General features: G+C 51.9%; 10 protein-coding genes across 10 annotated transcripts; 7 read left to right on the top strand and 3 right to left on the bottom strand.

Moving 5' to 3' along the window:
* Window positions 1–317: 317 nt before the first annotated feature.
* Window positions 318–3,158, top strand: BDV14DRAFT_162346 (uncharacterized protein). The gene is made up of 3 exons (XM_073766880.1): window positions 318–1,071; window positions 1,140–1,566; window positions 1,618–3,158. Exons 1-3 carry the CDS (start codon window positions 1,006–1,008, stop codon window positions 2,958–2,960), a joined length of 1,836 nt encoding a protein of 611 aa, XP_073633918.1. The 5' UTR covers window positions 318–1,005; the 3' UTR covers window positions 2,961–3,158.
* A 184-nt stretch (window positions 3,159–3,342) lies between these two features.
* On the top strand, window positions 3,343–6,785 carry BDV14DRAFT_162345 (eukaryotic membrane protein family-domain-containing protein). The gene has a single exon (XM_073766879.1). It carries the CDS (start codon window positions 3,615–3,617, stop codon window positions 6,657–6,659), a length of 3,045 nt encoding a protein of 1,014 aa, XP_073633917.1. The 5' UTR covers window positions 3,343–3,614; the 3' UTR covers window positions 6,660–6,785.
* Window positions 6,786–6,949: 164 nt separating this feature from the next.
* BDV14DRAFT_5097 (glutamine amidotransferase subunit DUG2) lies at window positions 6,950–10,845 on the bottom strand. The gene is made up of 6 exons (XM_073776932.1): window positions 10,249–10,845; window positions 10,069–10,194; window positions 9,883–10,014; window positions 9,292–9,828; window positions 9,058–9,244; window positions 6,950–9,008 (listed from the first exon to the last, which is right to left on the bottom strand). The coding sequence occupies exons 1-6, from the start codon at window positions 10,486–10,488 to the stop codon at window positions 7,240–7,242; spliced, it is 2,991 nt and encodes a 996-aa protein (XP_073633916.1). The 5' UTR covers window positions 10,489–10,845; the 3' UTR covers window positions 6,950–7,239.
* Window positions 10,846–12,418: 1,573 nt separating this feature from the next.
* Window positions 12,419–14,398, top strand: BDV14DRAFT_5054 (uncharacterized protein). The gene is made up of 2 exons (XM_073776928.1): window positions 12,419–12,777; window positions 12,843–14,398. The coding sequence occupies exons 1-2, from the start codon at window positions 12,721–12,723 to the stop codon at window positions 14,193–14,195; spliced, it is 1,410 nt and encodes a 469-aa protein (XP_073633915.1). The 5' UTR covers window positions 12,419–12,720; the 3' UTR covers window positions 14,196–14,398.
* Window positions 14,399–17,077: 2,679 nt separating this feature from the next.
* BDV14DRAFT_162315 (putative salicylate hydroxylase) lies at window positions 17,078–19,176 on the top strand. The gene is made up of 7 exons (XM_073766878.1): window positions 17,078–17,474; window positions 17,533–17,537; window positions 17,591–17,667; window positions 17,722–17,779; window positions 17,829–18,567; window positions 18,622–18,953; window positions 19,026–19,176. The coding sequence occupies exons 1-7, from the start codon at window positions 17,428–17,430 to the stop codon at window positions 19,070–19,072; spliced, it is 1,305 nt and encodes a 434-aa protein (XP_073633914.1). The 5' UTR covers window positions 17,078–17,427; the 3' UTR covers window positions 19,073–19,176.
* A 3-nt stretch (window positions 19,177–19,179) lies between these two features.
* BDV14DRAFT_162314 (NADH:flavin oxidoreductase/NADH oxidase) lies at window positions 19,180–20,653 on the bottom strand. Its single transcript, XM_073766877.1, has 2 exons — window positions 20,437–20,653; window positions 19,180–20,328 (listed from the first exon to the last, which is right to left on the bottom strand). Exons 1-2 carry the CDS (start codon window positions 20,614–20,616, stop codon window positions 19,243–19,245), a joined length of 1,266 nt encoding a protein of 421 aa, XP_073633913.1. The 5' UTR covers window positions 20,617–20,653; the 3' UTR covers window positions 19,180–19,242.
* A 473-nt stretch (window positions 20,654–21,126) lies between these two features.
* BDV14DRAFT_162311 (argininosuccinate synthase) lies at window positions 21,127–23,074 on the top strand. The gene is made up of 8 exons (XM_073766876.1): window positions 21,127–21,342; window positions 21,400–21,441; window positions 21,501–21,521; window positions 21,581–21,652; window positions 21,711–21,835; window positions 21,890–22,378; window positions 22,428–22,507; window positions 22,557–23,074. The coding sequence occupies exons 1-8, from the start codon at window positions 21,285–21,287 to the stop codon at window positions 22,918–22,920; spliced, it is 1,251 nt and encodes a 416-aa protein (XP_073633912.1). The 5' UTR covers window positions 21,127–21,284; the 3' UTR covers window positions 22,921–23,074.
* Window positions 23,053–25,250, top strand: BDV14DRAFT_162302 (cytochrome P450). The gene is made up of 3 exons (XM_073766875.1): window positions 23,053–23,605; window positions 23,653–23,928; window positions 23,981–25,250. Exons 1-3 carry the CDS (start codon window positions 23,429–23,431, stop codon window positions 25,139–25,141), a joined length of 1,614 nt encoding a protein of 537 aa, XP_073633911.1. The 5' UTR covers window positions 23,053–23,428; the 3' UTR covers window positions 25,142–25,250.
* On the bottom strand, window positions 25,208–26,464 carry BDV14DRAFT_4975 (uncharacterized protein). Its single transcript, XM_073776911.1, has 4 exons — window positions 26,211–26,464; window positions 25,724–26,157; window positions 25,347–25,647; window positions 25,208–25,281 (listed from the first exon to the last, which is right to left on the bottom strand). The coding sequence occupies exons 1-4, from the start codon at window positions 26,272–26,274 to the stop codon at window positions 25,274–25,276; spliced, it is 807 nt and encodes a 268-aa protein (XP_073633910.1). The 5' UTR covers window positions 26,275–26,464; the 3' UTR covers window positions 25,208–25,273.
* Window positions 26,465–26,712: 248 nt separating this feature from the next.
* BDV14DRAFT_186571 (SDR family NAD(P)-dependent oxidoreductase) lies at window positions 26,713–27,578 on the top strand (the record flags this gene model as incomplete). Its single annotated transcript, XM_073770836.1, has 2 exons — window positions 26,713–27,059; window positions 27,116–27,578. 2 exons carry the CDS (start codon window positions 26,713–26,715, stop codon window positions 27,576–27,578), a joined length of 810 nt encoding a protein of 269 aa, XP_073633909.1.
* Window positions 27,579–27,633: the final 55 nt, after the last annotated feature.

Genomic DNA, 27,633 nt, shown 5'->3' with positions numbered 1-27,633 from the left:
TATATTGTTATTATTATTATATTGTTATTATGGAGAAGGACAACGACTGCAATAAACGAATGAATATCCTCATGAACGCCCGATACCAGGAGCACTACCAGCCCCATCTGCAGCGTCAAGCACGGCGTTATGACAGGGTGACAGGCGGGCTGATAAGTGTAGTGCCTGTGCTAGTCCCTGGCTAATTGTGTTAGTCTGGTTAGCCCAACTCCAAACAATCTATCCAACGGCCTTTCCAGCTTTGGTTTCACCCGATAAATCCCCTCGGTCGTTCTTCTCCTGTCACCCTGCCTTCTTGCTCCTTTTCTGCCTTTTGGCTTCTCTCCTTCTCTGCCATTCTTCTGCCAATCTTCCATTCCAGCCTTCGCAGCCTCTCAATTCTTAACCAGCCGCTCGCTCATTGCCGGCAGATCCACTCATTCCCCTCGTGTTTCAGAATCGGGATCGCATTCTCCAGCGGTTGCTCTCCCCCACTTGGGATCGTCTTAGACCCTCACCTGCCGAATTTCTACTGCGCATTCTACGCGCCCACGTTCTTCACACTTCCTGTCTCCCCCCTTGGCTTGCTTAAGCGCCCTGTCGCATTCTGCATTCCATAGTTGCAGCACTCTGCAGCACTGCAGCTTTGGCGTCATCATCTGTGAGACGAGCTGAACGGCTTCCAGGTCATGGCGCGCATCTGAGTCTTGACTGGTTTCTGAACACCCTCCTGAAACACTAGCAGCGCTTACCTCATGACGATGCTTCTTTGAGCACCACAACTGCTGTTCTTCAAGCTTCACTTCCGTGGTGCTTGATCGTCGTTCTTTATTTAGAGTCTCTCGTTCAAATAATTCAAGAAAGCCCCTGTTGGGCTCGTCTTGTTCTTTCTTCAACACCTGCGTTGTGATCGTGACTTCGCCCCGGCTGGACCGACGAAGTCAATTGATCGCTTGACGTTTCCCCTCGTTTCGATCGCAACAACACGTTCTTTACTGGCGCCTGGCAGGCCCGGCGCTTGACACAATGCCTTGCTTTGGCGATCGTGAGAAGGGCGGACCGGTGGCTTTGGAGGAACAATGGGATTATATCGTACGTTCAAGCAATTGCCGCCTTCTGCAGTGATAGAGCTTGGCGAACTGACATGCGCTTTTGCTTAGAACCTTAGCGACTTCAAGTCGGAATCGTGCTTATCGCCGTTCTCTTATTTCTTCCTGTTTGTGCTCTTGATTGTTTCCATCGCCGTTTACGCCGTCGACACCTTCACTGCTGTGACGCTTCTCGCCTTCTCTCGATGGGCTGGACAGATCGAGCCTGCCATTCCTTTTAAATACTCGAGATGGATCTTTGCCGCCTGCATTCTTCTTTCCTTTGCGCTTCTGGCCTATCGATGGCTTCGCGCGATCCGTGCTATTCGCTCCGGAAGTGTCGCCAAAAGCTATCTGGATTCCCTCGCAGCCCGAATTCAGAGTATTCGCATGGGAGAACATGGGCGTGGTTGGAGGCGATTCTTGGTCTTTGGAGAGCTTACTAAAAGCCGCAAAGGTGCCGAGTACGCTGCTTTGTTTGCGTACTTTTCTTTCGAAAGTAGGGATCACATCGACCTTCTTTTGACTAGCATATGCTAATAGTACCCAGGCTGGATGAATATTGTCCTTGCTGATGGACCGCGCCAGGTTGTCAATGCCATCACACTTTACTCAGTCATGCAGATGGACTTGCTACCTGGAGGAGAAAATGCAGTTGAGGAAGACAAAGCGGGAATATTGCAGTTCTTTGACAACGTCAAGATCCTTGCCGAAGAGAATAACCTACGCGCCCTTGTTTTGGCCGGTATGCTGTTTACACTGGTTATCTGGGTGCTGTCCATGATCAAGCTCATAATCGCCGTCGTTCTCTATCTTCTCTTCCTCTTTCACCACATTCCTTCAGAAGATGGGACTCTGAAGCGATACTGCCGTCGCAAGATCAACGCTCGACTGAAGCGCATTGTGCGAACCAAGGTCAACAAGGCTTTAGCGAAAGGCACTGCATTACAGGACCGCACTCCAACCAATCCGAAGATGGCTGTTGACCTGAAGCCTACATTACCAGTACTTGGGGGCGATGACAAAGGACCTATTGTTACCACGATTTCACGCACAACTACTCAAGCAACCATGGCCACTCTGCCTGATTACACTTCGCGCCCAGGAACAGCTCCGCCTCGGGAGCGCGAACCTACTCTTCCTCACCTAGCTACAACCTTTGATAACCCCTCTCTTAGTCGTACAACGACACAGAACTCAGCTTACCAGGACACTGCCACCTTCGCTACAACACCTGCTGTATCTGAGTACAGCCCACTGGACCGCCAAACATCCCCGGCTCCTCCAGTTCCCCCACTTCCAGATAACGCATCTATTCTTGGGCGCACACAGACACCAATGTCTCGCTCAAATTTCACTCCCACCCCTCTCAATACTCGTGTACCCCCAAGCCGAATGGGCTCGGCTGGCGGCATGCGAGACCAATGGAACAGGCCGAATCCATATAGCCCTGAAGGGCGCAGCAACCCACCATCTGCGGGCGCTTTCCGCCCTTATGGACTTCCTGTTGACCCTTACTCCCGAACAATTACCCCCCGCATTCCGGCACCTACTGGGGATATGGACCCTAACCGAAACAACACTCCTTTTGACCCATACAATTCTCGACCAACTCCACAAACTGGCCATCCTCCTCGAGCCTTCACACCGAGTAATCAACCGATGAACCGAGGTCTACCTGGTTACTCAAATATCGAACAACCTGATCGAATGTTTTCTCCTGTGAGCGCAAGGGCACCTTCGCGAGCACAAGGAGGATATACCCCCTTTAGTGCTTCCACGAGAAATGATGCAAACTACTCGCCTGCGAGTGAATATGGTGGTGGAGCCCCAAGAGCGGCATATACTTCGCCAACATACAACCAACCACCACACCACCCAGAGTATTATTAGACTCCCGATTACGGATGGCGGTGCCAATCCACACTTTCTAAGGAAGAAATTGTACTTATGATGACGAAGCGTCTGGAAGAGCTGGTCATATCTTCTGTGATGAACGAATGAATCGGTGCCGGCACGCTTTCGAGATACCCCTGTTTTAATGATTGGAAGTTTTGGGTGCATTGTGTTCCCGATGTGAGCGAAGCGGGCCTTTTAGCATCTAGTTCATCTATAGAACCAGTAAATATATATTTATCTACGTAAATTTTGAGTGATCCTATTCGTAGTTGAGTCCGTGTCCTGCATATTCAACGACTATCCACAAGCTGACCGCCTTTGGGGACTCTAACCGGCAACATGACCGCGGCCGCTTGACACTTGGGCTCCACGATGGCTTCTCCACACTGAATTCACCGTCTCTTTCCTCTTTGTCTTAGTGAACAGACCGGTCCTTAGACGACACTGGTCGCTTCTATCTTACCGCAAATCCTTCCTATCTTTCCTATGACACCTCTTCATCCGCGGAACCGCAGCAGTCCGTTCTGCCGCGAATGTCATCATAGTCTCCGAAAGGGGATCTCGTCTTGGATTCAGCAGCTGAAACTTGGACAATGCTAGCGATAACATTAGCCCCCTCCAGTCACCCTACCTAACCTATCGGCCGCAATGCCCGACGTAAACGGAATTCACAACGGCACCGAAAAGCGACCGGACGACTCCGCTCGAGCAGCGCCCACTTCAGAACCGAATACCTCTTCACGAACCGACTTGCCACATTCTATGTCCGAAAGGACCGTTCATGAGAATGGGAGGAGAAACACACAGAATGGTGACTCTGCCAGTACCTCTCGACACAGAGGCGCAAGTAGCAGTCGCGGCCGACGAGGGTCAGGCGAGGACTTGAAAAGCGGCAGCTTCCCGATAGCGCCAGATAAGACCTTCGGCTTGGTTTTTGAACACTCTGAAGAGGGGCTTAGCGCTGGGCAGGGGCCAGACTCTCGCATGCTACATCGTACATCCCTGGTGGATGTTCTTGAAGACGCAGAAGCTACTGCTGCCCTACGACACTTCGTTCGAGAGCCGCCGCCTGGCGCCGCCAACAAGGACAAGGACCGTGACCGGGTTCATAAGCTATCATCGGCCAAGATCCAGGAACTCACGGCGTCACCTCAGTCTATTCCTTATCGTGCTGCTGCTCCGCATGAGGGTCAGGAACCGGGTCGGAGAGTGGTATCTGATGGGCCGACCTCGTTGCTATCGCCGATCAAGACGGATATCCCAACCTTTCCTCTGCGCGAACCTAGGACATCTGCAGATGAGACCTTGACGTCGCAGTCTACCAAAGATACTTTTAATAAGACTGAGGGATTGAATGGACTGGGTCTAACAACGCCGTCTGCCCGTGGCCGTCCACAAATGAATCGCGCTGTATCAACTCCCCAGTCAACGCGCAAGTTGACCTTACCGGGAAACAACAACGAGCGGCTAGCGCAAACATGGACCTCACGATCTAGGCAAGAGCGCCCTTCCGTCAGTCGTGAAGCTGAGCCGAAGAGCTTCAAGAGTCCTCCACCTGTTCCCGAGACAGCCATTCCGTCCCCGTTGCAGCAGAACATTCCCCTTCCCCCGGTCTCCATACCTACTTACCTACAGCTGGAGCTTGCTTCTGGAAGCCCTTCTCCGCTTTACATCCATCGAGGTGCCATGAGCGATTTCCCGTACGAATCAGCGCGCGTCAAGCTGGAGCGCTTAGTGAACTTTCTCGTCCTTCCTCCAGCCTTAGAGCAGGTGTTGTGGTTTGGTATCCTAGCATGCCTAGACGCCTGGCTGTACTCTTTCACCATATTACCGCTTCGTTTTGCCAAAGCAATATACATCTTGATAGAGTCTTGGGCTCTGAATTTAGCTGCCGAGGCTCAGTATCTATGGGCTTTCGTTCGGAAGGGTGTCGGACGAGTATGGCGGCGGCGAAATCGAAAGCCCTCCATTTCATCAACACCAGACATCCCGCCGAGTGATAAGGACAGCAAGGCCTCCAAGTTAACAGAGCCACGGCGACGGCACCGCTCGGATACTCACCGACACCGAAGGCAGAGGTCAACACCGTCGGCCCTGCTTCCCGATGACAAGGCGGATATTCTGAAAGGATTATTGATGATCACGACTTGTACAGTACTAATGTGGTTTGATGCCAGCCGAATGTATCACTGGATCCGTGGCCAAGCCGCGATTAAGCTCTATGTTATCTACAACGTGTTGGAAGTTAGTGATCGCCTCTTCGCCGCCATCGGTCAGGACGTTCTCGAATGCCTCTTCTCGCGTGAAGCGCTAGAGCGTCGGCCAGATGGACGCAGCAAGATCTTTCGTCCTTTTGGGCTCTTTCTGTTGGCGCTGGCTTATACGGCCATTCACTCCACCGCTCTCTTCTACCAGGTCATGACCCTCAATGTCGCTGTCAACTCTTACTCTAATGCCCTGATTACCTTGCTGCTCTCGAACCAATTTGTCGAGATCAAAGGCTCTGTCTTCAAGAAGATCGAAAAGGAGAACCTGTTCCAGCTTACTTGTGCAGACGTGGTAGAGCGCTTTCAGCTGTGGCTCATGCTTACGATTATTGCTTCGCGCAATATGGTTGAGACTGGGGCTTTCTCCCTAGGGGGCAGCTTGCTCAGTACAGCAAGCGCGAGTGCTGCATCTGCTACAAATAGCACGCCGCTGTCAACACCTCCGAAATCATCAACCTCAATTCTGCCACAGGCCTTCACCCTTGTTCCGTCCTCCCTGATGGCGTCTTTTAGCCACGTTAACTCGTTCCTGCCCGCGCTGGCGCAAGTCCTTGGTCCTTTCTTGGTAGTACTCGGCTCCGAGATGTTTGTGGACTGGCTGAAACATGCCTACATTGGCAAATTCAACAACGTCCGACCATCGATCTACGGCCGTTTCTTAGACCTTCTAGCCAAGGACTACTACACCAACGCCTTTGGTGACCAGAACCTGACTCGCCGCCTGGGACTTCCCGTTATACCTCTCTCATGCCTCTTCTTCCGTGTCTCGGTCCAAACGTACCAGATGTTCTTGGCTGCATTACTCCCCCAGTCTCCTGCACTATCACCATCCTCATCCATCTCAGTCGAAACTACCTCTCTGGCAACTATTCATAGCCAGTATATACCGGCAGGTCCGGCACCCTCGCCACCACCAATTACCCTTGGAACAATCTTCCCCGCAACAGCAGCACACGCCGAAGTATGGTTCCGCCGCGCCCTTGCAAACGCAATGCCATCACCCGCCCACTCAGTCTATATCTTCACCGTCGTCCTGGTGTTGACCGGATTCGTCCTCCTACTCATCCTCAAACTCCTCCTCGGCATGCTCCTCCTAGCTTGCGCGCGCTCCCGCTACAAGTCCATGAAACAACGCGAAGCAGAGCACGCAGCCCCGGCATCTTCATCTACCACCCCCAATATGTCCGAAGGTGCCGCACCCCCACGGGCCCGCGACTATGCAGTGGAGGGTGCGAGGCGAGCCGGAGGTTGGGGCGCCGTAGAAGTCAACGAAGACAGCCGGAAATGGATATACCTCGATGACCCGGAGAGTCTGCGAAAGCTTAAAAAGAAGGAGGAAGATGCACAGAAGAAGAACTCGCGTGGTGATGACTTGCATTTGGATCATGTTCAGCGGTATGAGATGGCTGCTAAGCGGATATGGTGATTGGCATACCATACCTACCCCATTCTGTGTCATTCGTATAGAGTACATTACATGTATTTTAGCATTTACTACCAACCTAATCATCACCTGCATCGTACATACCTGTAACGATATCCTATCATAGATGTCCAACTATCCGACCTGCAAAGTTAATGTATATCAAACACCCCGGTTAATTACCAATGACAGACAGGTCTTGGGTAGGTCCTATATAGCTCCTTCCCTAATTGTCCAGCCAGCGGGAGCCCATCGCGCCTTCCTTATCTAGCAGATTGAGTGAAGTCTACAGGGAAAGAGCGACCGATCCTTCCCTATCTGTTTACCAAATTATATCCTACTGCTGTGGTACGTAGGAGTGCTGTAGCACGTAATCAGGACGGCGAATCCAAGGTAGTCTAGTATCCTACCTAGGTAGGTAGTGGTTGACGTTTCGAATCAAATGACCAAAATGCATTTTATAGTACCCCCATCCTTATGATTGAATCAGTCCACTCCACACCACTCCCATTCCATTCAATACATGAATGCCAGATTTATTCTCCAAAATCCTTGCAAAACAAGTCTATCACATCAACCCGACTCAAGCCTTCTCCGGCAACCTCGAAAACACAAAACTAAAGATTTCCCGACTTTTATACAGATTCTCGACCCTTAACCGCTCATTATACAAATGCGCGTTGTCACTTGCTTGACCACATGGTAAGTTCGCAGCCGGCGCAGAGAACTCCTTTTCTAAGAACCGGATTGTGGGGATGGAGCCGCCTTCCCGGATGAAGATGGGCTTCAGGGTTCTTTCTTTGGATTGTCTGGGGCCTGCGGCTGGTTCGGGCGGTGTTTCGATAATGGTAGTGATTGCGGGTTTTGATGTTGCGGTTTCCGGTGGCGGAGAGGAAGTCGTTGAGTCTGGTTCCGCACCTGGTATGCGCTTGTTTGATTGTCCTGTCAGGGTGGATGAGGTCGGTACCGTTGTGCTGAGGGATGAGCGGTGACGGGTTGTAGTCTTGGATGTCGTCGTGGACATGATGATGCGGTCGATGTGTGACGCGAGACTATCCTCTGAGTCCTGGCGACGGAGAACACTAGTTGGCTGGAGGGAATCCTTTGCGCCGCGGGGGCTAGTTGCGCGAGAGCGGTCACTTTCGCGGGTGCGGTCTGCAATTGTACGTCGGGGAAGAGGGTACTGGTGCTTAAGGCTTTGTTGACTTGGTGTCCAGGCTGCGGTGATGGCCTCGGAGAGGGTTTCAAAGATTTGGTTATCTGGGTCGCCTAGCCAGGGGTCTGATGTCCCTGTGATTTCGACAGTGAGTTCGTTTTGCGATTCCAGTTGGTCGAATTGTTCTTGGGCGTAGAGTGTCAAAGCGGCGGCGATGTCATCGGCTGCTTGGTTTGGTACCAAACGGATTGAGAGGCTGGCTTTGGCTTTGCGTGAGATAGTTGTGGTTGCACTCTTGCTGCTGCCGGGGACCTCGACGGAGTGAATCGTGAGAGATGGTTCTCGCCAGCGGTGCATGAGGGAATCGATTAGGGCATCGGCGTCCTTGATCTGCGGGTGTCGCGGCAGGAGTATCTCCGCAATTGCGCCATATCGTTCTCTCTCCGCGTCGGTCAATGGTAAAACAGGGTCTTGGAAGCCGGGAAGATTGATTTTGCCTTTTGGTCCGACTAGGGTACCGAGCAACATAGTCAAGTCCTTCAGCGGCTCATCGAGCAGCGAACTGCCGTCGATACCACTGTGCAGATCGGGATGGTCGCTAGTGACAATCAGATTTGCGTGAACGACACCGCGCTGTCCGTAAGTCAAACAAGGGTTGTAGTCATCAAGCCAGTAGCTGTTGGCGAGGAGGATCCAGTCCACGGGTCCGATTTGTTCTTTGTGCTTGCGAACTGTCTCGTGGAAGCCTTGGGATCCGGATTCTTCTTCACCTTCAATGAGGAAGACGACGTTGCATTTGAGGGTCTTCTGTCGCGCATGATCCGCCGCTGCGTAGAGTGCAGCAAGGACAGGTCCCTTGTTGTCGGATACACCGCGGCCATATAGGAAACCATCCATGGAAGTCAGCTGATATGGATCTGTCTTCCATTTCTGTCGGTTGGCGTCGGCGCCAACCACGTCGTAGTGTCCATAGAACAAAACGGTCTTATCGACTGGTTCAGGCGATGTTGCGCTAAAGCGAGCAAAGACAATTGGGTTTGTATCTTCTCCAGTGGTAAGAAGCTTCGTTCTAGCTCCAAGGTAGATACAGTGCCGGCGAAGGAAGGCTGCACCCTGGTTACATTCACCGGCAAATTTCGGGCTAGAAGATATCGTTTTGAAAGCGACCAGCTTCGCGAGGCAGCTCACCATTTCGTCTGACAGTGTGTTAGCGAATATTCTCACCAAGCAATTTGGAAACCCTACCATTGTTGATCGGTGGCTTCTGGTTCGCAGCTCGGGAAATGTCTGTCAAGTCCCATATTCCAACAGTATTATCATTTCCTCCAGTGGCATAGATGTGACGGTCCCTGAACTTCCCAGCAGCGGAAGCTAGCATAGTACCTTCATGAGCCGTCCAGCTACCGGCCTCCTCAAAGCGCGAGTTAAATTTCTGCTTCATGTTAGCACAGCAGAATTGACCGTCACAGATAAATCTACCTTAACAACTCCATTAGAGTCTCCGCATACTGCCATGCCGTGAATAATATCAACCGCCCACAAGTCTCCACTGTGCGCAGCGATTCGTTTCACAAGCTGATGAGAATCCAGGTTCCAAACATTCAGCGCCCCTCCTGACAAACCGCAATAGAGGAATGATCCCTCGACTGCAATAGAGAGCACAGGATCGGTGTTCTGCAGTTTTGCCATCAAAGCAGGAGCAACATCGGGTTTACCTTGCTCCAAACGCCAGAGCTTGACGACACCGTCACCGGCTCCGGTCAGAAGAACTTCATCGTTGGGTGATGATTCAAGCAGCCCTCTGGCAAGTGACATGGTGTAGACATATCCATGGTGGGCGAACAAATTGTGGTGGTCACGTTTGAAGGTCAAGACCTCGCCACCCTCAGCCACAGATTGCCCGTCAGCTCGAGGAGCAAGACTACCATCAGGGCCTTTTGAGTCGAAGAAGCGGTGCGTACGCTTGGACAGATGGGTGGCGGATTGTTGCGGGTGCAGCTGGGACAGGTTGCACCACTATATCAAGTCAGATAGATAGGTCTTATTTGGGAAGGTCGAGAGGCTGCCTACTTGGATACTGGTGTTTTGAGCGCCACAGTAAACCGTATTCAAGCTCGGCGAGTACGCAACGGCAAAAAGGTCACCAACATCATGGTGAGAGTGAATAGAGTAGAGTCGCTCGAAGGTCCTCGTGGACCAAACCTACAACTCGTTAATCACGAACAAAAGGCAATAGCGAGGTTCGAGAAATGGTACATTGACGACAGAATCACCTCCACTGGAGAACAAAAGGTCTCCTTCTTCTGAGAGAAACAGGTCGAGCACACTTTCTTGATGAGCACGAACAGAAAGGACAAGGTCGTAGTTCTCGAGTGACCAAGCCTGCCGAATGTTAGAGCTGTTCATGATATCAGAAAATATGAGTCAGCCACGTACTACAATGTCACCTCCTTGAAGACCGGCAAAAACACAGTCCTCATCCACCACCAATGCTAGGACAGACCGACTAGCCTGTACTCGATGACCAATGCCGCATTCAATTTGAGATGTCGCATCGTTGACACCGTCGGTTTGGGCAAGCTGTGCTCTCACAGACCGAGGATCGGACTCCCACGCTTTGGTCTGCTCATCGATGTCCGACGGGCTGTCGGACTCGGTGAGTCCTGTATAGTCCATCTCAATCTCAGCCTTGGTCCTTTTCTTGTACTTGGAAACAATCAAAGAGCAGATTTGAAGGGTAACCGAGGGACAAGAAGGGAAGAAGTTCGGCTGGTGACACAGAGCACTGGTTCACGTGACATGTGCCTTCTTCAGCACTGAACACACAACGCCAGGGGAGAATTGCGAACTTCAGGGGGCAGATCTCAGCAAGATAATTGGTCTATACATCGACAAACAAAGATCATTCAAATACTTGAGCCTGAATGTCGTGATCTCCCTTGGTGGTGATGACATGGAAAAATTGGCCGGGGAAAAGAATGAGCGTTGCTGAGACGCTTGTGGCGGTGCAATAATACCATCATGGCCGGACTTTCTTCTCTTCTTCAATTTGGAATTTGTCACTCACCTGCGCGGTTGTGGTGTTTCAAACTATTTTTCCTACTGTTTAAGTTAACATAAACATAAACATATCCTATATTGAGTCCGAAATTATTCGATTCTACGGAGACTCTTCGGGCGAAAGCGCAGACTAACCTGGGTTCCCATAACAGACGGGTTAACAAAGCGTCAGACCCGGGTTGTACCATGGCTGCTGAGTCCTTCTGTGGTGGCTCATTGAAAAGGAACGAATGAATGATATATTAGCAAAGAATTGACGGCCTCACCGGGCGGCGGAAAGTTTGGGAGGCACTTGAACGTTGGGCTGATATAGGGAGTGTGGGATGCGGCGTCCCCCTATCTGCGGTCATGGGATAGCAGCCACTTAGGACATCGACACCTAAATACAGGCTACTATCTAATAAGTATCCGCAGGAACCTCAGGCCAAGAACAGAGAGAGGCTGACCGCATTGCCGCAATTTCTGGGCTGATCGCATGTGTAACTTTTGTATCTTGTTTGCTTCACAAACTGGGATACCGACCCTTCTCTGGTGGTCGGAAGCGCGCCTTGTCTCCCCGACGGAGACGGGAAAATCGGATCTGGCAAGGGAGCTATCACAAGGTACCATGATGCGATGCACGATTTTGTCATCGAAGATTGTTAGGGTGAGCTATATACTGCATTAGCTGCTATAACCCAAGGTGGTACTGTATGGTAATCATGTGACTCTCCAGGCGATTGCGCACCAGCCACAGTGGCGCGAGTGTATCCAGCCAATGAGAAGCCGCTGCCCACCGCTCTTTAGTGTTGACCAACTTCGAGTCATCGACGACTCATCAAGCATCCTTCAGGTTCCATCACTCCGCTAATTTCACCGAACATTCCCCTGCGGCACCCTTTCCGATATCAAAAGAAATAAAAGTCCATCAGGCATCATTTCTTTGACACGGATGTCACGATACCAAAATGTGATCAGTACCCGACCAACTCAAGTACCTAACGCCTACTAACGAGGGACCAAGCGGCCCCAGGATGACCCCAGCCAATCTGGCGGTGCTGCTTCACTCCAACGATCGCACTGAAGGGAGCCACCTCACTCTTGGATCTCCACGGATCGGCTATGGAACTGGCAACCATTCGGATCTCCCGTTCGCCAGTCTGAGCACACGCTCTTGTTGCCTTGCTGCTGGTCTTGTCGGCACCCAACCAGTCCCCCCCTCCAGTGCTGCCTTTTCTCCTGTTCGTCGCTTCGTCCTGCTTTAGGCGCCGGCTCGTCACGTTAAATTTTCCCTTGTTCCCAGCCCCCTCGACCGCCAAATCTTTTTTTACACCTCCTTATCTATAATATCTTCTACTTTAACGGAAACGCCTCGTGGCGCGCGATTGATAGTCGTTGTGCATATGCGTCGTTAAATTGTCGTCATTCGCCTCCTCTTGTTTCTACTTCACCCTCTCGAGTCTTCCCACCCCAGCTGAACCGAACTCTGTTCGCCAGGCACCAGCTTTCCAACCGAACCGGTTTGCTGCTGGGATACGCCTGCTCTGCATGTCCAGTCAGCCTTGCAAGAACTGCAATAAACCACCTGCACGGCCCAGACCGAAACGCGGGTACAAAAGAGGATCGCGGCCAAATCTCCACCTGGGCCGCATTTAGTCTTAAATATACCTTCGGTCCATCGAAATTCATTCTAGCCCGTCGATTTCTTTCACCGCTCGTCCTCCTGAGCGAGGTCCCTATCACCGCTGATCATTTATCAATGCTCTAACTTTTCGCCGTTTGATCGCCATCTGGTCGGTTCATATCTTCTGAGTGCGGCCTGTAGTTGCTTCTTGCAATCCCTCTCCGCACAAGTGTGTCCGATCAAACATGCCTCTTGGTGAGACTATTGCAGTGATTGACAGGTCTGGGAAGGTTGTTAGCACGGTACGTACCTGATCCTGTTCTTTGTCTAACCTTCGGTCTTGATTCTAATATTTTCCGCCCAACAGAGCAAGCACCTCTTTGGTGTCTTCAGCCACGCCAAAAATGCTTACCGCGAGCGCAAGGCTCAGGTCAACTCTGAGCGCAATGCAAAGATTGCGGAACAACAAGCACTGAGGGCCCTTCAGAACTATACTATCGATGACGCTCCGTCTGTTGCTTCCTCTCGGAGGAGTCGTTCGCGTCATCACCACTCGAGCCGAAGATCCCACTATGACCGTTCCAGGGGTAGATCTATCTATGAGCAGGACCTACATTCCTCTGCCCCTCGTGGGACATCTCACTACGGAGGTCCTGGAGATATGGTTCGACGACACACCCATCATGAAATAGCCATGCGAGAACCCGATGCTCGCCCCCTTACTACCCGCTCAAAGTCTGACGCCAATGTTGACATGGACTTGGCTTACGGGGAGTACCACCCCGCCGCCATGGCCAAGTCTTCTCGACAAGATAATCAGCTGCAGACACTCGATGACCCCGAACTTAAAGGCCTTGTTGGCCGGGCTCAATGGTTGTTGGAAGAAGCCAACTGCGTGCAACACACTGCGACAGCCACTATCAGCCATCTTCAGAAGAACCCCGATGCTATGGCCGCGGTGGCTCTTACCTTGGCCGAGATCAGCAAGGTTGCCGGTAAGATGGCCCCATCAGCCCTTACCATGCTCAAAACGGCATCGCCTGCCGTCTGGGCCCTGCTTGCTAGCCCGCAGTTCCTGATCGCTGCCGGTGTCGGTCTCACCGCCACCATTGTCATGTTCGGCGGCTACAAGATCGTTAAGCAGATGGGGTCCGCCGTTAGCACTCCAAAGATCGAAGCACCAAACCCGATGGAAGCTCCGCTCGACAGCCCCAGACAAATGGACGAAATGATTGAATTCAACACCGACTGTCTCAGCTCCGTAGAGATGTGGCGACGTGGTGTGGCCGACGCCGAAGCGCACAGTGTCGCAACATCCGTCGACGGCGAATTCATCACCCCAAGGGCTGCCGCGATGTCCGGTATTGATATCACCACCGCACGGCTTGAACGGGACCCCCGCTTTCGATTTGACGACGACGATGTGTCCCGTGCGTCCTCCCGCCGGTCCCACCGTTCCCGCTCCCATGCTCCGCGATCCCGCGCCCCGACCAAAGTGGACAGGGCAGAATCTGTCTTCAGCAAGCGGAGCAAGCCTGCTCCATCCAAAGCGCCTTCTCGCGCACCAACTAGGGCGCCGACCAAAGCTCCCTCGATGGCCCCGTCGCGCGCTCCATCCAAGGCCCCATCCGTCACTGAATCCCGCCTTTCCGACTACGAGAAACGACCCAAGGAGAAGAAGACGCGCTCCAGTCGCTTGCGCCTGATGTTCACTGCTTAGGTGTTCATCGACTCCTCCATTTCGCATACTGTACATATAATGACCATAAACCTCAACACATATCGAGTCCGCCACGAACATTGCATACTCACGTTTACACGACCACGACTTCAACTTCATGACCCCTCACCGCCTACTTTCTGAACGACAGATACGCTGCCACATATGCAGCCAGCAAAATGATTATTGTATTTGCGACTCTTGACTTTGTATTGCACATTCTTTGCACTTTTTGCGCTCGGTCTGCTCGTTTTCTACATCGCTTAGCATTGATTCCATGTTTGTTGTGTTTCTCTCAATATCTCACTAGCATTTTCAGTCGTTAAGGGCGTTGCTTTATGATCATTTACTTTTTTCTGGCGTTGGACTGATACCTTACATACACATTCATTCGAGCATCATAGAATGATGGCTGTACATGTTTACATCGACTATATACTGTCTACTGCAAAGTACCTATCTACATCACGAATGCATATACTGGATTGCATGAAACATCTCCATTTCCTCGTTCTTTCCTAACTGGACTATAGTAAATGCCTGAGGGGCCGCACCTTCCTGTCGCGAATACCTAGAACTACCACTTACGACGCAAGTACGCCCCATAAGTCGCTCCTTCCTTCTAAACACGACCCGACCTGGTCCGGACCTTAATTCCGCGTACCCTGCCATTGAATAAGACGAGGCTGTTCTCTCACAATTACACTCACCGGGCGCTCCTGCGTGCTGGTCTTGCCAGTTGCCACGCACGTCACCTGGCAGCTGGAGGTTGGACTTTGGTGCAACGCCTGTCCGCCTGCGGGACCGGGCCGCTGTTGCCGCGGTTGGCTAGCTGGCTAGCTAGGTGAGTTAAAGTACTCAAGGTTGTAAGTAGGTAGTTAGTAGTTGGTGGTACTTTGTACGCCGCCTGACCCTCCACCTCTTCTACGTGTCTTCGAGAACAACATGGTTCCTGTCTCCACTCTCCACAGGGCAAGTGCTTGCCACGTAGCAACGTAGGTAAGCGAGCTGTGAGAGCCCAAAACTCAAAACTCAAACGCCAGCTCAGGGCTTGACTCCACGGCCCCTTCCTACATCCGCAACTTACAATCTGACCGGGGACAGCGCCTTGTGCACATGGAATTCGATGCGACGAGCATAGGTCGTGCCTTCCCGTAGGTGTATGTTATGTCAAAGTTCCTATGAAGGTGCGATGAGTCGTGGAGATAGTTGCTCCTGCCTGATTTGCAGACCATCGCTCCTTCCTCAGTTGAAAGTGGAAGGGTTCTGGCGGGGAAGGTGCGGTGGGTGGGAGCGCCAGGTGCGCCTTCCTGTTTTGAATGAGGGGACCTAACTTTCAGTCGATCCACAATCAGAATTGAAGTGTCTCGCGGGGGAGTTCGATAAATCAGGAACTCTTGTGGTTCTTGCTCACTCGTCTGAAAATGAGATGCGAGTAGAGGAGACATGGTACAGAGGTTCCAAGACGGGGTAGCCCTGGGCCGTGCGCAAATAATGTCATGATTTGGGGCGAGAAGGCGCACTGAATATCGATATTTTGGGGCAAGACGTAGAATTTTTAAACGTGAGTTGTTAAGAGGTAGCCTGAAAAGCAGGAAGACACGAGGGTTTGGTCTTCCGCCTACAGATATATATTGTACTGTAGCCGACACAGTGACAATAACAGAACCCACATGAACGGCATTGAGGATCTAACCTCAAGTGCCGATCGCCGCAGTCAAGCATCACCTACATATGCACCCAGACCCTGGCGTCAATGGGAGCACCGTGGCACCCTATGAGACCCCGGCATGTGCTGCAATCCGAAGATCCGGACGGGCTCGCCCACCTCCTGGCGGGACTAGGCGCTCAATACTCAAGAGTCGGGGACGTGATAAACCGTCATTTCTCGTCACCGACGCTAGCTCGGGAGTTGAGAAGCTTTATTAATGCCGTAAAAATGAGGTTTGCGAAATGCTATCGTCGTTGGCGATCTTGTCTGCGCCTAAAAAAAAAGGTGTGGCTCACGGATACCAGTCCCCCGATTCATCTGCGTCTCGGGGAGGAGAAGCTCAAAGCTTGGTGGACTGAATGCATGAGAGTGGGGAGGCTGAGAGACCGGAAAAAGCGGAGAGCATGCCCAGGGACGAAATGTAGACTTGGGGTGCGAAGCAATCATCGTACCTCTTGAGCAATTGTCAGGGCAGCCAGCTATCAGAACCTACTGGGGCCCTTGGGACAAAGGGTTGAGTTTCGTGATATATGGCTGAGCCGTGAGATGAACGGCGATATATGCAGTCAAGATGTGCATCGTCGGACAGACGCCCGTCTATAGGACCATACGCATCGGTCGAAGTAGCATTCAAGTCTATAACGTAGGCCTATTTTCCTGACGGGGACGAACATTGATTGTCGCTCGGCAATTCGTAGTCAGAATTTGCCGCCAGGATAATGCCAAATCCTGCCTTCTCCTGTGGTCAGCATTGAAAGAAGCATAGCTACATACCTAATGGGGCAGGTGCAGATACACAGTGGCATGACGAAGCCCCGGGGGTTCTATCTGGGGCTGAGAACGCCGTGCTCGGCAAATGGAGAGAGCTAAAAAAGCCGAAGCGGCCTGCTTCCCTTCCCCACATCAAGCCCTTGGATCCGCCCTTGCGCAACGGTGATTCGAGGAGAGCCGACTTGAACCGAGAGGCGACTTCGGCCACCCGGTTGGACCATAGATAGAGTCGCGAAATCAAATTCCAACGGTCATAAGAGGTTTTATTTCTCCAGAGTGTATGGGCTCGCCCCATGCGGAGAATGGGGTCGCGGTATTGCGCGCAGCATGTTACACTGATCCCAGAGTCTGAATAATTCCATTTTTTCGATTACGCGAATGCATATTGTTGTTTGTGTTCCCGCGCTATCATTGAGCGTCAGATTTTCATTTTTTTGTTAGATGAAGTGGGGACTTCGTGAATTGTTGGTCTCTGCCGCAATTACCGGAGAGTAGTCAAGTCCGGAACCGGGATATAATTATCAAGCTTCTTCACCCCAAATTCTGGAAGTCAATTTTGCTGTTGATTAGTGTTTTACTTTTACCCCGTTCTCCAGGATTGTCCCAAAGCTGTTGCAGGGTCTATAGTCTTGGAGACGTAGCGTTTCGAATGCATTGGCAACAGTTCTGAACGAATTTTCCTACCTTCTTTCTTGCCACCACGGTCGAAAAATTCTTGAGGATACGGATTATACCGTCTTGCCCGTTAGCATGCAGATAAAAAAGGCCAAGACGCCCTTGGAGGTTGTTATTGTTGGGTGAGTCAGCTGTCGCTGGTTGGAATGAATATTCTATGGGCTAACATTGAGAATGCAGAGCGGGTATGGCAAGCAGATTTAAAGGCATGATAAGAAACCACAACTGACCGGTTCAGGTATTGGTGGCATGGCCGCAGCATTAGCATTAGGATTGCGAGGACACCAAATCACCATTTTGGAGTCAGCTCCCAAGGTACGCAGGGTATGCCACTCATAACAATATAAGGAATTGATATATTTCGGACAGCTCATGGAAGTTGGTGCTGGTATTCAAGTTTCCCCGAACATGTTGAGACTTTTCGACCGTAAGTAGCTGGGTTAACATGGAGCGGACTTCAGTCTGACTGAGCTTAGGTTGGGATGTATCTCCATTAATACATACCAATGATGTTGCATTGGAGAAGATCCACGTACGGCGATGGCAAGACGGAAGTCTGCTCGGTACCACGCCTGTGAACAAGACATTTGGTCAGCAGGTGGTCATTCATCGAGCAGACCTTCACAACGCACTGATTGAAAAGGCACTGGAACTGCCCAACGTTGAGCTGCGCACAAACTCCCATGTCACAAATGTGGATTTTGATTCAACATCGGCGGAACTGGCCAATGGCAGTGTCGTCAAGGCTGATATTATCGTGGCAGGCGACGGAATCAAGTCGGTCATTCGTGATCATCTCTTGGGCGAAAATGCATCCCAACCGATGGCAACCGGAGACGCAGCTTACCGGATCATGCTGCCCCGGAGTGTGATGGAGAACGATCCCGAGCTCAAGAAGTTGGTAGATTCTCCTGAGGCAACGCGGTGGCTCGGTCCAGGGCGGCATTTGATTGCCTACCCTGTGCGAAACTTCGAACTTTTCAACATTGTTCTTCTTCATCCCGATCGACACGGAATTCAGGAGTCATGGACCACAAGAGGCTCGAAGCAGAGAATGATCAATGATTATGAAGGCTGGGATCCGGTAGTGAATAAGCTGATCGATCTGGTTCCGGACGACGAGGTGCTGGAATGGAAGCTGTGCTTGCATCCGCCGTTGAAGACGTGGATCAAGAACTCGGTGGCAATGATCGGAGATGCCTGCCATCCTATGCTGTAAGTCTTTATTTTCGAAACAACTGAGGGTTTTCACTAACCTTTTCTCAACAGGCCATATGTCGCCCAAGGTGCCGCCCAGGCTGTGGAGGATGCGGCGGCGTTAGGAATAGTGTTGTCTGAAATCACATCAAAGCAGGAGATTCCTCTAGCACTGCAAGCATACGAGAAATCGCGCAAACAGCGTGCCGAGACGGTTCAACAGTCTGGCACCTTGAATCGCATCACTCTCCATCTACCAGACGGACCGGAGCAGCTAGCAAGGGACGAACAATTTCGTGCCTCGCTGAAGGGAGGCGTGAACCCCGACAAGTGGTCGGATAGACAGACACAAGAATTCTTGTGGGGATGGGATGCAGAGAAAGCGGCGCTGGAGACGTGGCAGGGTGAGTTTTGTGTTGGTCGAGGTTGAAGAGAGAGAGAGAGATAGGGAGTCTAGTGCTAACTCCTCCGCCTAGACCTCCACCACCGCACCTTCCACTCGACACTTCAACACCATCTGTAATATGAATGACCTGCTTTGATGATTGCATGGCGTTTGCGTTTGGGGGCCCATTTTCATGTCCAAATAGATTTGTATGTTCAACACAGCGAAATCATGTCAATAGATATCTTCTTCGTTTCATACGTTTAATTGCGCTCTCTAAATGTGTCTAATCTAAGTGTATCCTTCATCTAGATCTTGCTAGGCTTCTTTCTGAGATAAGGTCCTCCGCCACGAGAAGCGAATCCCCATCGGATCTGGTTTGCCATGCCAATTTCGACACCCAGCTCTTCGGCAAAGGTCCACACCAACCCTGGGTTCTTCTGGAAACCGCGGCCGATGAGGGTGAGATCCAGTCCTTCTTCTTCAACCAATTTGTTTGCCAGGGTGCCGCTGTCAATCATACCGACAGTGCCCACAATTAGCTTATCGCCCACTGCCTTCTTGACGGCTACCGCAAAAGGTGCTTGGAACCCAGGCCCGGCGTGGATCTTCTGAGCGGCGTGAGTTCCACCACTGCTAACATCGAGTACATCAATATGGCCGCTCTCAGCTAGAGCTTCGGCGAACTTGACGGTGTCCTCTAGCTTCCAGCTGGGCTGGCCCGCCTGAGAGTCCTCTAGCCAGTCAGTAGCTGACACTCGCAGAAAGACCGGCAAGTGGTCTGGAACAGCTTCCCTGGTTAGTTTCGCGATTTCCAAGCTAAGACGGATACGGTTCTCGAAGCTGCCTCCATACTCGTCATTTCTCGTATTCACGGCGGGAGACAAGAAAGAGCTGAGCAGATAACCATGGGCATTGTGGATTTCGACGAAGTCGGCGCCAGCGCTAACAGCCCGTTTGACTGCAGCTACCCATGAGACCTTGAGGTCCTCAATGTCCTTCTTGGTCATCTCCTTCGGTACGGGGAACCGATCTGTGAACGGAATGTTGGACGGGCCTTTAACGCGGTCTGGCCAGCCGCCCACCTTTTCAGTTGCAGCGTCACCAAAGGACAACCAGGGTGCAACAGTGCTTGCCTTTCGGCCGGCGTGGGCGATTTGGACTCCGATGATCTGGTTCTGACTGTGCGCGAATTCAATGACGTCCTTCATGGGCTTGATCTGTGAGTCTTTCCATAGCCCGAGATCTTGCGGTGTGATGCGGCCTTCCGGCTCAACTGCGGTCGCCTCGATCATAAGGAATCCGGGCCCGCGCTGGGCAATTCCTCCCAGATGGGCCATGTGCCAGGCTGTCATATGGCCATCGTCTGCGGAATATTGGCATAATGGAGACAGCTATGAAGTGATTGACTAGTTAGCGACGTTGGCCTAATTATAGCAAATTATGGCAACGAATGACTAGCCCGACGAAGCCAAGCCATGCTTGCAGGATGTATTGCTTACCCCAATGCGGTTGTGTAATGTGAGGCCCCTCACTTTGATAGGCTGAAACACCTTGGGGATTGGAGCTTGATTGGACTGCGGATCGGCTGCGGTACCCGCCGGGGGTTCCTGAGCTGGGGTGAAGTAAGAAATGCCTGGAGCAGGCTTGTTTTCGATATCGGGAAATTGCTTCGAGGCCATTGTGAAATTTGGAGTTGTAAAGAAGTTGCTCTCGTCAATTGGGCTGAGGCACTGGAATGAGGGGTATTGCGTTGGTTAAATGCGACAAGCTGCTTAGAAATCCGATCACGGTGATGTCAAGCCTCGGTAGCCAGAGATGGAGGCAAATGCCCACGACGAAAAGCCCGGCATAGCCTCTGGAGCCCGACATACAGGCTGTATAGGTCGTTGATTGACTCTCCATGTTATCAGTATGCAAGGTCTCACAAATTTTTATGTCACCACGGATAGTTTCAACATTGTCACAGACCGCCTTTTCTCAGACGGAAGCAGGCGTATCTCGGGTCACACCGCGGATATTGAAGCTCAATTGATCAGATTGAAGATCCAGTGACTCTGACTTGGTGTTTTCTACTCACAAGACGCCAATAATGGATGAAAGTGTCAGACAAGCACCTACAAATACAATGCAGTGATGGAGCGAAGATCGACGCTTATCAGCGCCAAGGAGCTAAGGTGATAGCGACCTCGGAGACTGGCCTCCACTCCGTGGGCCGCATCCCGCCAAAACTTTTTCCTTGGGGTGACTCAGTCCTCACTCCTCCGACCTTCATATCTTCGCCCCTCCTCCTCGAAATTCCCCTTTCCATTCTTCAATTCTCAATTACTATCCATACACTCCATACACCATGGGCAAAGGCAAGATCTGTGTCGCCTTCAGCGGCGGTCTCGACACCAGCATCATCTGTTAGCTGCTCCGGTCCCGTCTTCTTCCCCACGTGCTCCAGCTGATTCAAAATACAGTGAAGTGGCTTATTGACGAGGGCTACGAGGTTGTTGCTTTCAGTGAGTTACCTTGCCAATTGATTTGATTCTTGTTTGTTTCAATGCTAATGGTCTCTCAGCTGCCGATGTTGGCCAGGAAGGTAAAGCGATTCCTTAAATTAACCTCCACCGCTACTTGCGCTCACACCCCGCCCTTTAGAGGACTTCGACGCCATCAAGGAGAAAGCTCTCAAGCTCGGTGCCGTCAAGGCCGAGGTTGTCGACCTCCGCCGTACGTATACCCACAAAATTGGTCAGACGGTGAAGAAAAGGAATTGACAATGGCATAGGGGAGTTCGTTGAGGAGCTCTGCTTCCCCGCTATTGCTTGCAACGCCATCTACGAGAACGTCTACCTCCTCGGTACATCTCTGGCTCGCCCAGTGATCGCCCGTGCTCAGATCGATGTCGCTAAGGTTAGAATTACCGACAGCTTGAGACGCCTGGCCACACACTAACTGTGTCTACAGCGCGAAGGATGTTTCGCCGTATCCCACGGCTGCACTGGCAAGGGTAACGACCAGGTCCGTTTCGAGCTTGCCTTCTACGCTCTGCAGCCCGACATCAAGGTCATTGCTCCCTGGCGTGACCCCGTCTTCTACGAGCGCTTCGCCGGTCGTAACGATCTCCTTGCCTACGCCGCCGAGAAGGGCATCCCCGTCACCTCCACCAAGTCCAAGCCCTGGAGTATGGACGAGAACCTGGCCCACTGCTCTTACGAGGCCGGTATCCTCGAGGATCCCGACATCACCCCTCCCACCGACATGTGGAAGCTCACTGTCGACCCCCTCACTGCCCCCGACAAGCCCGAGGACTTCACTGTTCACTTCGAGAAGGGTCTTCCCGTCAAGCTCGAGTACACTGAGAACGGCGAGGCTAAGGTCGCTACCGATGCTGTCGACCTTTTCCTGACCGCCAACGCCATTGCCCGCCGCAACGGTATTGGCCGTATCGACATTGTGAGTCTGCTTTTGTTGTATTGGTTGGATAGAAACTAACTTCGAATAGGTCGAGAACCGTTTCATCGGTATCAAATCCCGTGGCTGCTACGAGACCCCCGGTCTCACCTGCTTGCGCTCCGCTCACGTGTATGTAACCCCTTTTGCTCTTATAAGACCCCTTGCTGATTATCTGCAGTGACCTTGAGGGTCTTGTCCTTGACCGCGAAGTCCGCGCTCTCCGTGACCAGTTCATCACTGTCAACTACTCCAAGCTCCTCTACAACGGTCTCTACTTCTCACCCGAGCGTGAGTTCCTTGAGCAGTCCATCCCTGCTTCCCAGAAGTCCGTCAACGGCAAGGTCCGCTGCCGTGCCTACAAGGGCAACATGATCATCCTCGGCCGTTCCTCCGAGACCGAGAAGCTGTACGACATGTCCGAGTCCAGCATGGACGAGATCGGTGACTTCGCCCCCACCGAGACCACCGGCTTCATTGGTGTGTCTGCCATTCGTCTGAAGAAGTACGGACAGATGAAGCAGGCTGCTGGCGAGAAGTTGTAAGATGTGATATCGCAGGTACGATTTACGATTGAGAACATGATAGCGCCTATTGGAAGGCATGTGCGATTTATGGGTTTTGTATGGCAAAGTGTTTAGAATAACTGTAATGGAATAGAAAAAGTATGCCAGAGCAAGCTTCTTATTTTTTACATAGTAGCCTGATCTGTTAAAGTTGGCCCGTCGGATCAAAATCCTCCCGGGGGCCAGAGAGTCAGAAATCGTGCGCGTCAAACCCAATCAGCGCTCGACCAAATCCCACCATAAGCATTTAATGATGTCGGTTCCGCTTGCTCTGCTGTCCGGGGTGACGGGTCCGCCCACTCTTGATCTTGCAAGCTTACGAACGGCTCCGGCTCTCTGCGCATCACGTCTTAGCTCTGCGCTTCTATCTATAAATACAACCATGCTTTTCATCTCAACACGTGGTCTTTACCACAAATTACTTTTTCTGCTTTGATGATTTTGGATATTATCTGATTTCGAGCCCTGACTTGAGATCGGACAGAAAATGACACAAATACCGTGGAATGTGCTCTTTGCTGGCGTCGTGGGTTACGCCTATCTCACCTCCAGCTTCTCGGCTTTTTTCGTCCTTTCCATCGTCCTCACTGCTCTCAGAATATTCCATGCCTCATTTTTATATCCAGAATACCTGACTCCAGCCAAACACATTCCGGCGCCTCCTGTACGCCTTCCCTGTCCCTATAAGCTTATCGACAGCTAACCCGATAGGTCCGGTCATGGATCACCGGAAACACCAGCACCTACGTGCTCCAGACGCCGTTTGAGGATATGCTCAAATGGATTCATACGGTCCCTAACAATGGGCTACTGCGATATTATGTGATTGGCAACATGGAACGAGTACTCGTGGCATCTCCCAGGGCCCTAAGCGAGCTTCTTGTCCAAAACACATATGACTACACCAAACCCGAGCAGATGCGACGATCTTTGGGGCGCATTGCTGGAAACCATGGTATTTTGCTTGTAGAGGGTCAGGAGCATAAAGTCAGTGTCTTTTGAACCTAGGATCTGCTGGACTCTGCTAAGCCTCAACCAGAGACATCGAAAGAATCTCATGCCTGCATTTTCCTATCGCCATATCAAGGACTTGTATCCGACCTTCTGGGCTAAGAGCACTGAGATGGTTAAGTGCATTGAAAAGGACTTGCAGGACCGCAAAAGTGCCGACAATAATATTGTCGTTGTGAGACCCTGGGCAAGCCGGACAACGCTGGATATTATAGGTCTCGCAGGCATGGACCGAGATTTCGGATCGCTTGCTGACCCAGACAATGAGCTCGCTGCGCAGTACCACAGAGTTCTAAAAGACGCACCACTTTGGCTGAAGCTTCTCTTCGCTGCTGGATTCGTCCTCGGAAACACCCAATTAATCCAAGCTCTGCCGGTAGAGCGCAATCGCGAAATCAAGGAGGGTAGCGATTTCGTCCGACAAGTAGCGCAACAACTCATCGACGAGAAGCGAGAACGCATCAAGCACAACCTAGAAGAGTCTGGGAGCGGGAAGGATATACTATCAGTCGCTTTGAACAGCGCAAACTTTACAGACGAGGAACTAATTGACCAAATGATGACTTTCCTCGCAGCCGGGCACGAGACCACCGCAACTGCATTACAATGGGCTGTCTATGCCCTCTGCAAACACCCCAAAGTACAGACCCGACTACGCGAAGAAGTCCGCGCCAACCTCCCTCCCATCTCTGTCAATAAACCCGAACCCATCACAGCCCCTCAGCTCGACTCCCTCCCCTACCTCCACGCCTTCTGCAATGAAGTCCTCCGTTTCCACCCCTCCGTCCCAATTACATTCCGCGAAACCACTCAGGATACCACACTAGCCGGAACGCTCATCCCCAAAGGCACAATCCTCTCCATCTCACCCGAAGTCATAAACCACCACCCCGACCTCTGGGGCCCCGACGCCACCAGATTCGATCCGGAGCGATGGCTTGTCCCCGGTCAAGCGAACACCGGCGGCGCATTGAACAACTACGCCCTTATGACCTTTTTACATGGGCCGAGGAGCTGCATTGGGCAGGGGTTTGCGAAGGCCGAGTTAGCTGCTTTGGTTGCGGCTACAGTGGGGAGATTCCAGATGGAGTTGAAGGATCCGGATGCTGAGCTTGTTGTTAAGCGCAGTGCTACTGTTTCGCCTATGGATGGGGTTGTTGCGAGGTTTACCGTTGTGGAGGGGTGGTAACAGCATCACCCTGGGCTACAATTCCTATTTGGATTTTGGAATAAGGTGTTTTTCATTCATGTCAATATTTGTGAAATGTATATTGTCCAGTAGCACCCAGAGCCTGCAGTTTCCTTCCCATCGAGACTATCTCTAACAAACTGTAAATTGTCAGCATCAACCCATCCACCCCAAGTCCAAGCCCAACGAAGAAGGAAATACTCACTCCCAATAACCCCATTAACCGGAATATCAATACTAGTCGTATAACTCGCCGCATCACTCAGCAAGTAAACATAAGCTCCTCCCAACTCCTGCACCTGCGCCAATCGCGGAATACCGCCGTAGTACTTCAACTGCTGCTCCCAATCAGGCTGCTGCGGCACCCAGTACGTCATGGCCGTTTGCACAAGGCCCGGCGAAACACTATTCACTCGTATGCCGTACTGCGCCCATTCCATTGCGAGCGTGTGTGTCATGTTGCGGATGCCGGCTTTTGAGGCGCCGTAGGGGGCGGAGGGGACGCGCTGCACGAGTACATGTCGGTTAACTCTAGTGTTCCTGTGCAGAAACTTACTGAATTGGGAGTAAGATGGGACATACCTTATTAGGCCGATAAGACGCCATACTCGCCGTAAAAACCACACTCCCCTTAACCCCCTGCCTAATAAAAGCCTTCGCCGCAGCACGGGCACTAAAGAAAGCCCCGTACAGATTAACATTAAACAGCACGTCAATCTCCTCCTTTGTAAAATCCAGCGCGGCCTTGTGGTGCGTTCTTCCCGCGTTAACGACCATCCCGTGCAGTGCACCTGCTTCTGCGATGATTTTGTCGATTGAGGCGATGATTGTTTCTTCCTCCGTGACGTTTGTCGGGAGGGCGTGCAGTTGCGAGGGGAAGCGCGTGAGGAGTTGCGTCCAGTCGGAGTTGTCTGAGGTATCGGGGTCTCCGATGTCGAGGCTGTAGACGTGGGATGCGCCGTTTACGAGGCAGGATTCGGCGATGCCGAGGCCTATGCCGCGGTTTGCACCGGTGACTGGGGGGTATGGTTAGAATCTGCTTCGGTAGTAAGTTGGAGGGGTGACGGACTTGCGATCACCTTTCCGGCGAGAGTGAGCTGGGTTTGGGGAGTTTCGGCTGGTGGTGAGGCCATTTTGACGGTGTTTTAGGAAGGGGAGGGGGAGGGTGGGGGATGCGAATGAGTGTTTTGTAGAGGGTGAGGGGTGGAGGGGTTAGAGAGGGACCAAGGTACTTATACCTACGCGACAACCTATGATCCGGGAAATCAGAAAATATGTTAATTAATCTGGATTTCATGCATACTTTATTTGCCCACTTCGTCACCATACTTTGTCGAATGATGCTATCTCTACCAGGAGGAACTCCGTATACAATGCCCTCGAGCCGGGCAGTGGGTCGATCAGTTGGAGAGTGTGGGGTCTGTATTCCCCCGAGACGAGGGTTACCCCAGCATCCCGACCAAGAGGACTAATAGGATGACGATACGCTCCTCCTTCAGATGCTCAGCTCTCTTCAGTCGCAGCATCAATTACCCCTCATCACTTTTGTTCCATCAAGTTATCTCACGATAATGGCCCTCCCAGCTTGGAACATCCTCCGCGGCAGAACCGCCGCCATCACCGGCGGAACAACAGGCATCGGCCGTGCAATTGCCCTCGAATATATCCGGCAGGGATGCAATGTTGCAATCAATCACCTTGGGTTGCCGAAAGATGAGCATCTGCGTCACAGTTTGATGGAGGAGGTGGAGTTGCTGCATAAGAAGGGGGCGCCTGCGGGAGAAATCCTAGAGATCGCAGGCGACGTGACGAACCCCGAGACCCCAAAGGCTTTGATCGACGAAGCTGTCAAGAGATGGGGAAAACTCGACGCGTTTGTTGCGAATGCAGGTGTTTTCAGACAGGCTGAATTGCTTGAGTTAGTGTATTCTCTCAGCGCTCGTCAGAAATGGTATACTAATATTTGAGAATTAGAATTGAACCCGCCCTGCTCGACCAAAGCCTCGACGTCAACGTAAAAGGAACATTCTACTCGTGTCAAGCAGCCGCCCGGCAAATGGTTAAGCAAGGCGGCGGCGGTTCGATTATCGGTATCTCATCCGTGAGTGCGCTTGTCGGGGGTGGGTTGCAAACGCACTATACACCCACCAAGGCAGCGGTTCTGTCAATGATGCAGTCAATGGCTATCGCGTTGGGAAAGCATCAAGTCCGATGCAATGCTTTGCTTCCCGGGACGATCAACACGCAACTGGCGGACCACGACATGAAGAACCCTGTTAAGAAGGCGTACCTAGAGGCGAGGATTCCGCTGGGCAGGATTGGCGATCCAGAGGATATGGCTGGGCCGGCGGTGTTCTTGGCGAGCGAGGAGATGAGTCGGTATGTTAATGGGTCAGGGTTGTTGGCTGATGGAGGCATGTTTAGTAATTTGCAGTAAGATGGAGTGGTAGTGCGGAGATATATAGATTGAACAACATAGTGTTGAATATATT

The sequence above is a fragment of the Aspergillus stella-maris genome, assembly GCF_047715825.1.
Source record: "Aspergillus stella-maris strain CBS 113639 unplaced genomic scaffold BDV14scaffold_1, whole genome shotgun sequence".
Taxonomy (NCBI): Eukaryota; Fungi; Ascomycota; class Eurotiomycetes; order Eurotiales; family Aspergillaceae; genus Aspergillus; species Aspergillus stella-maris.
This window is presented reverse-complemented; position numbering and strand designations above follow the sequence as displayed.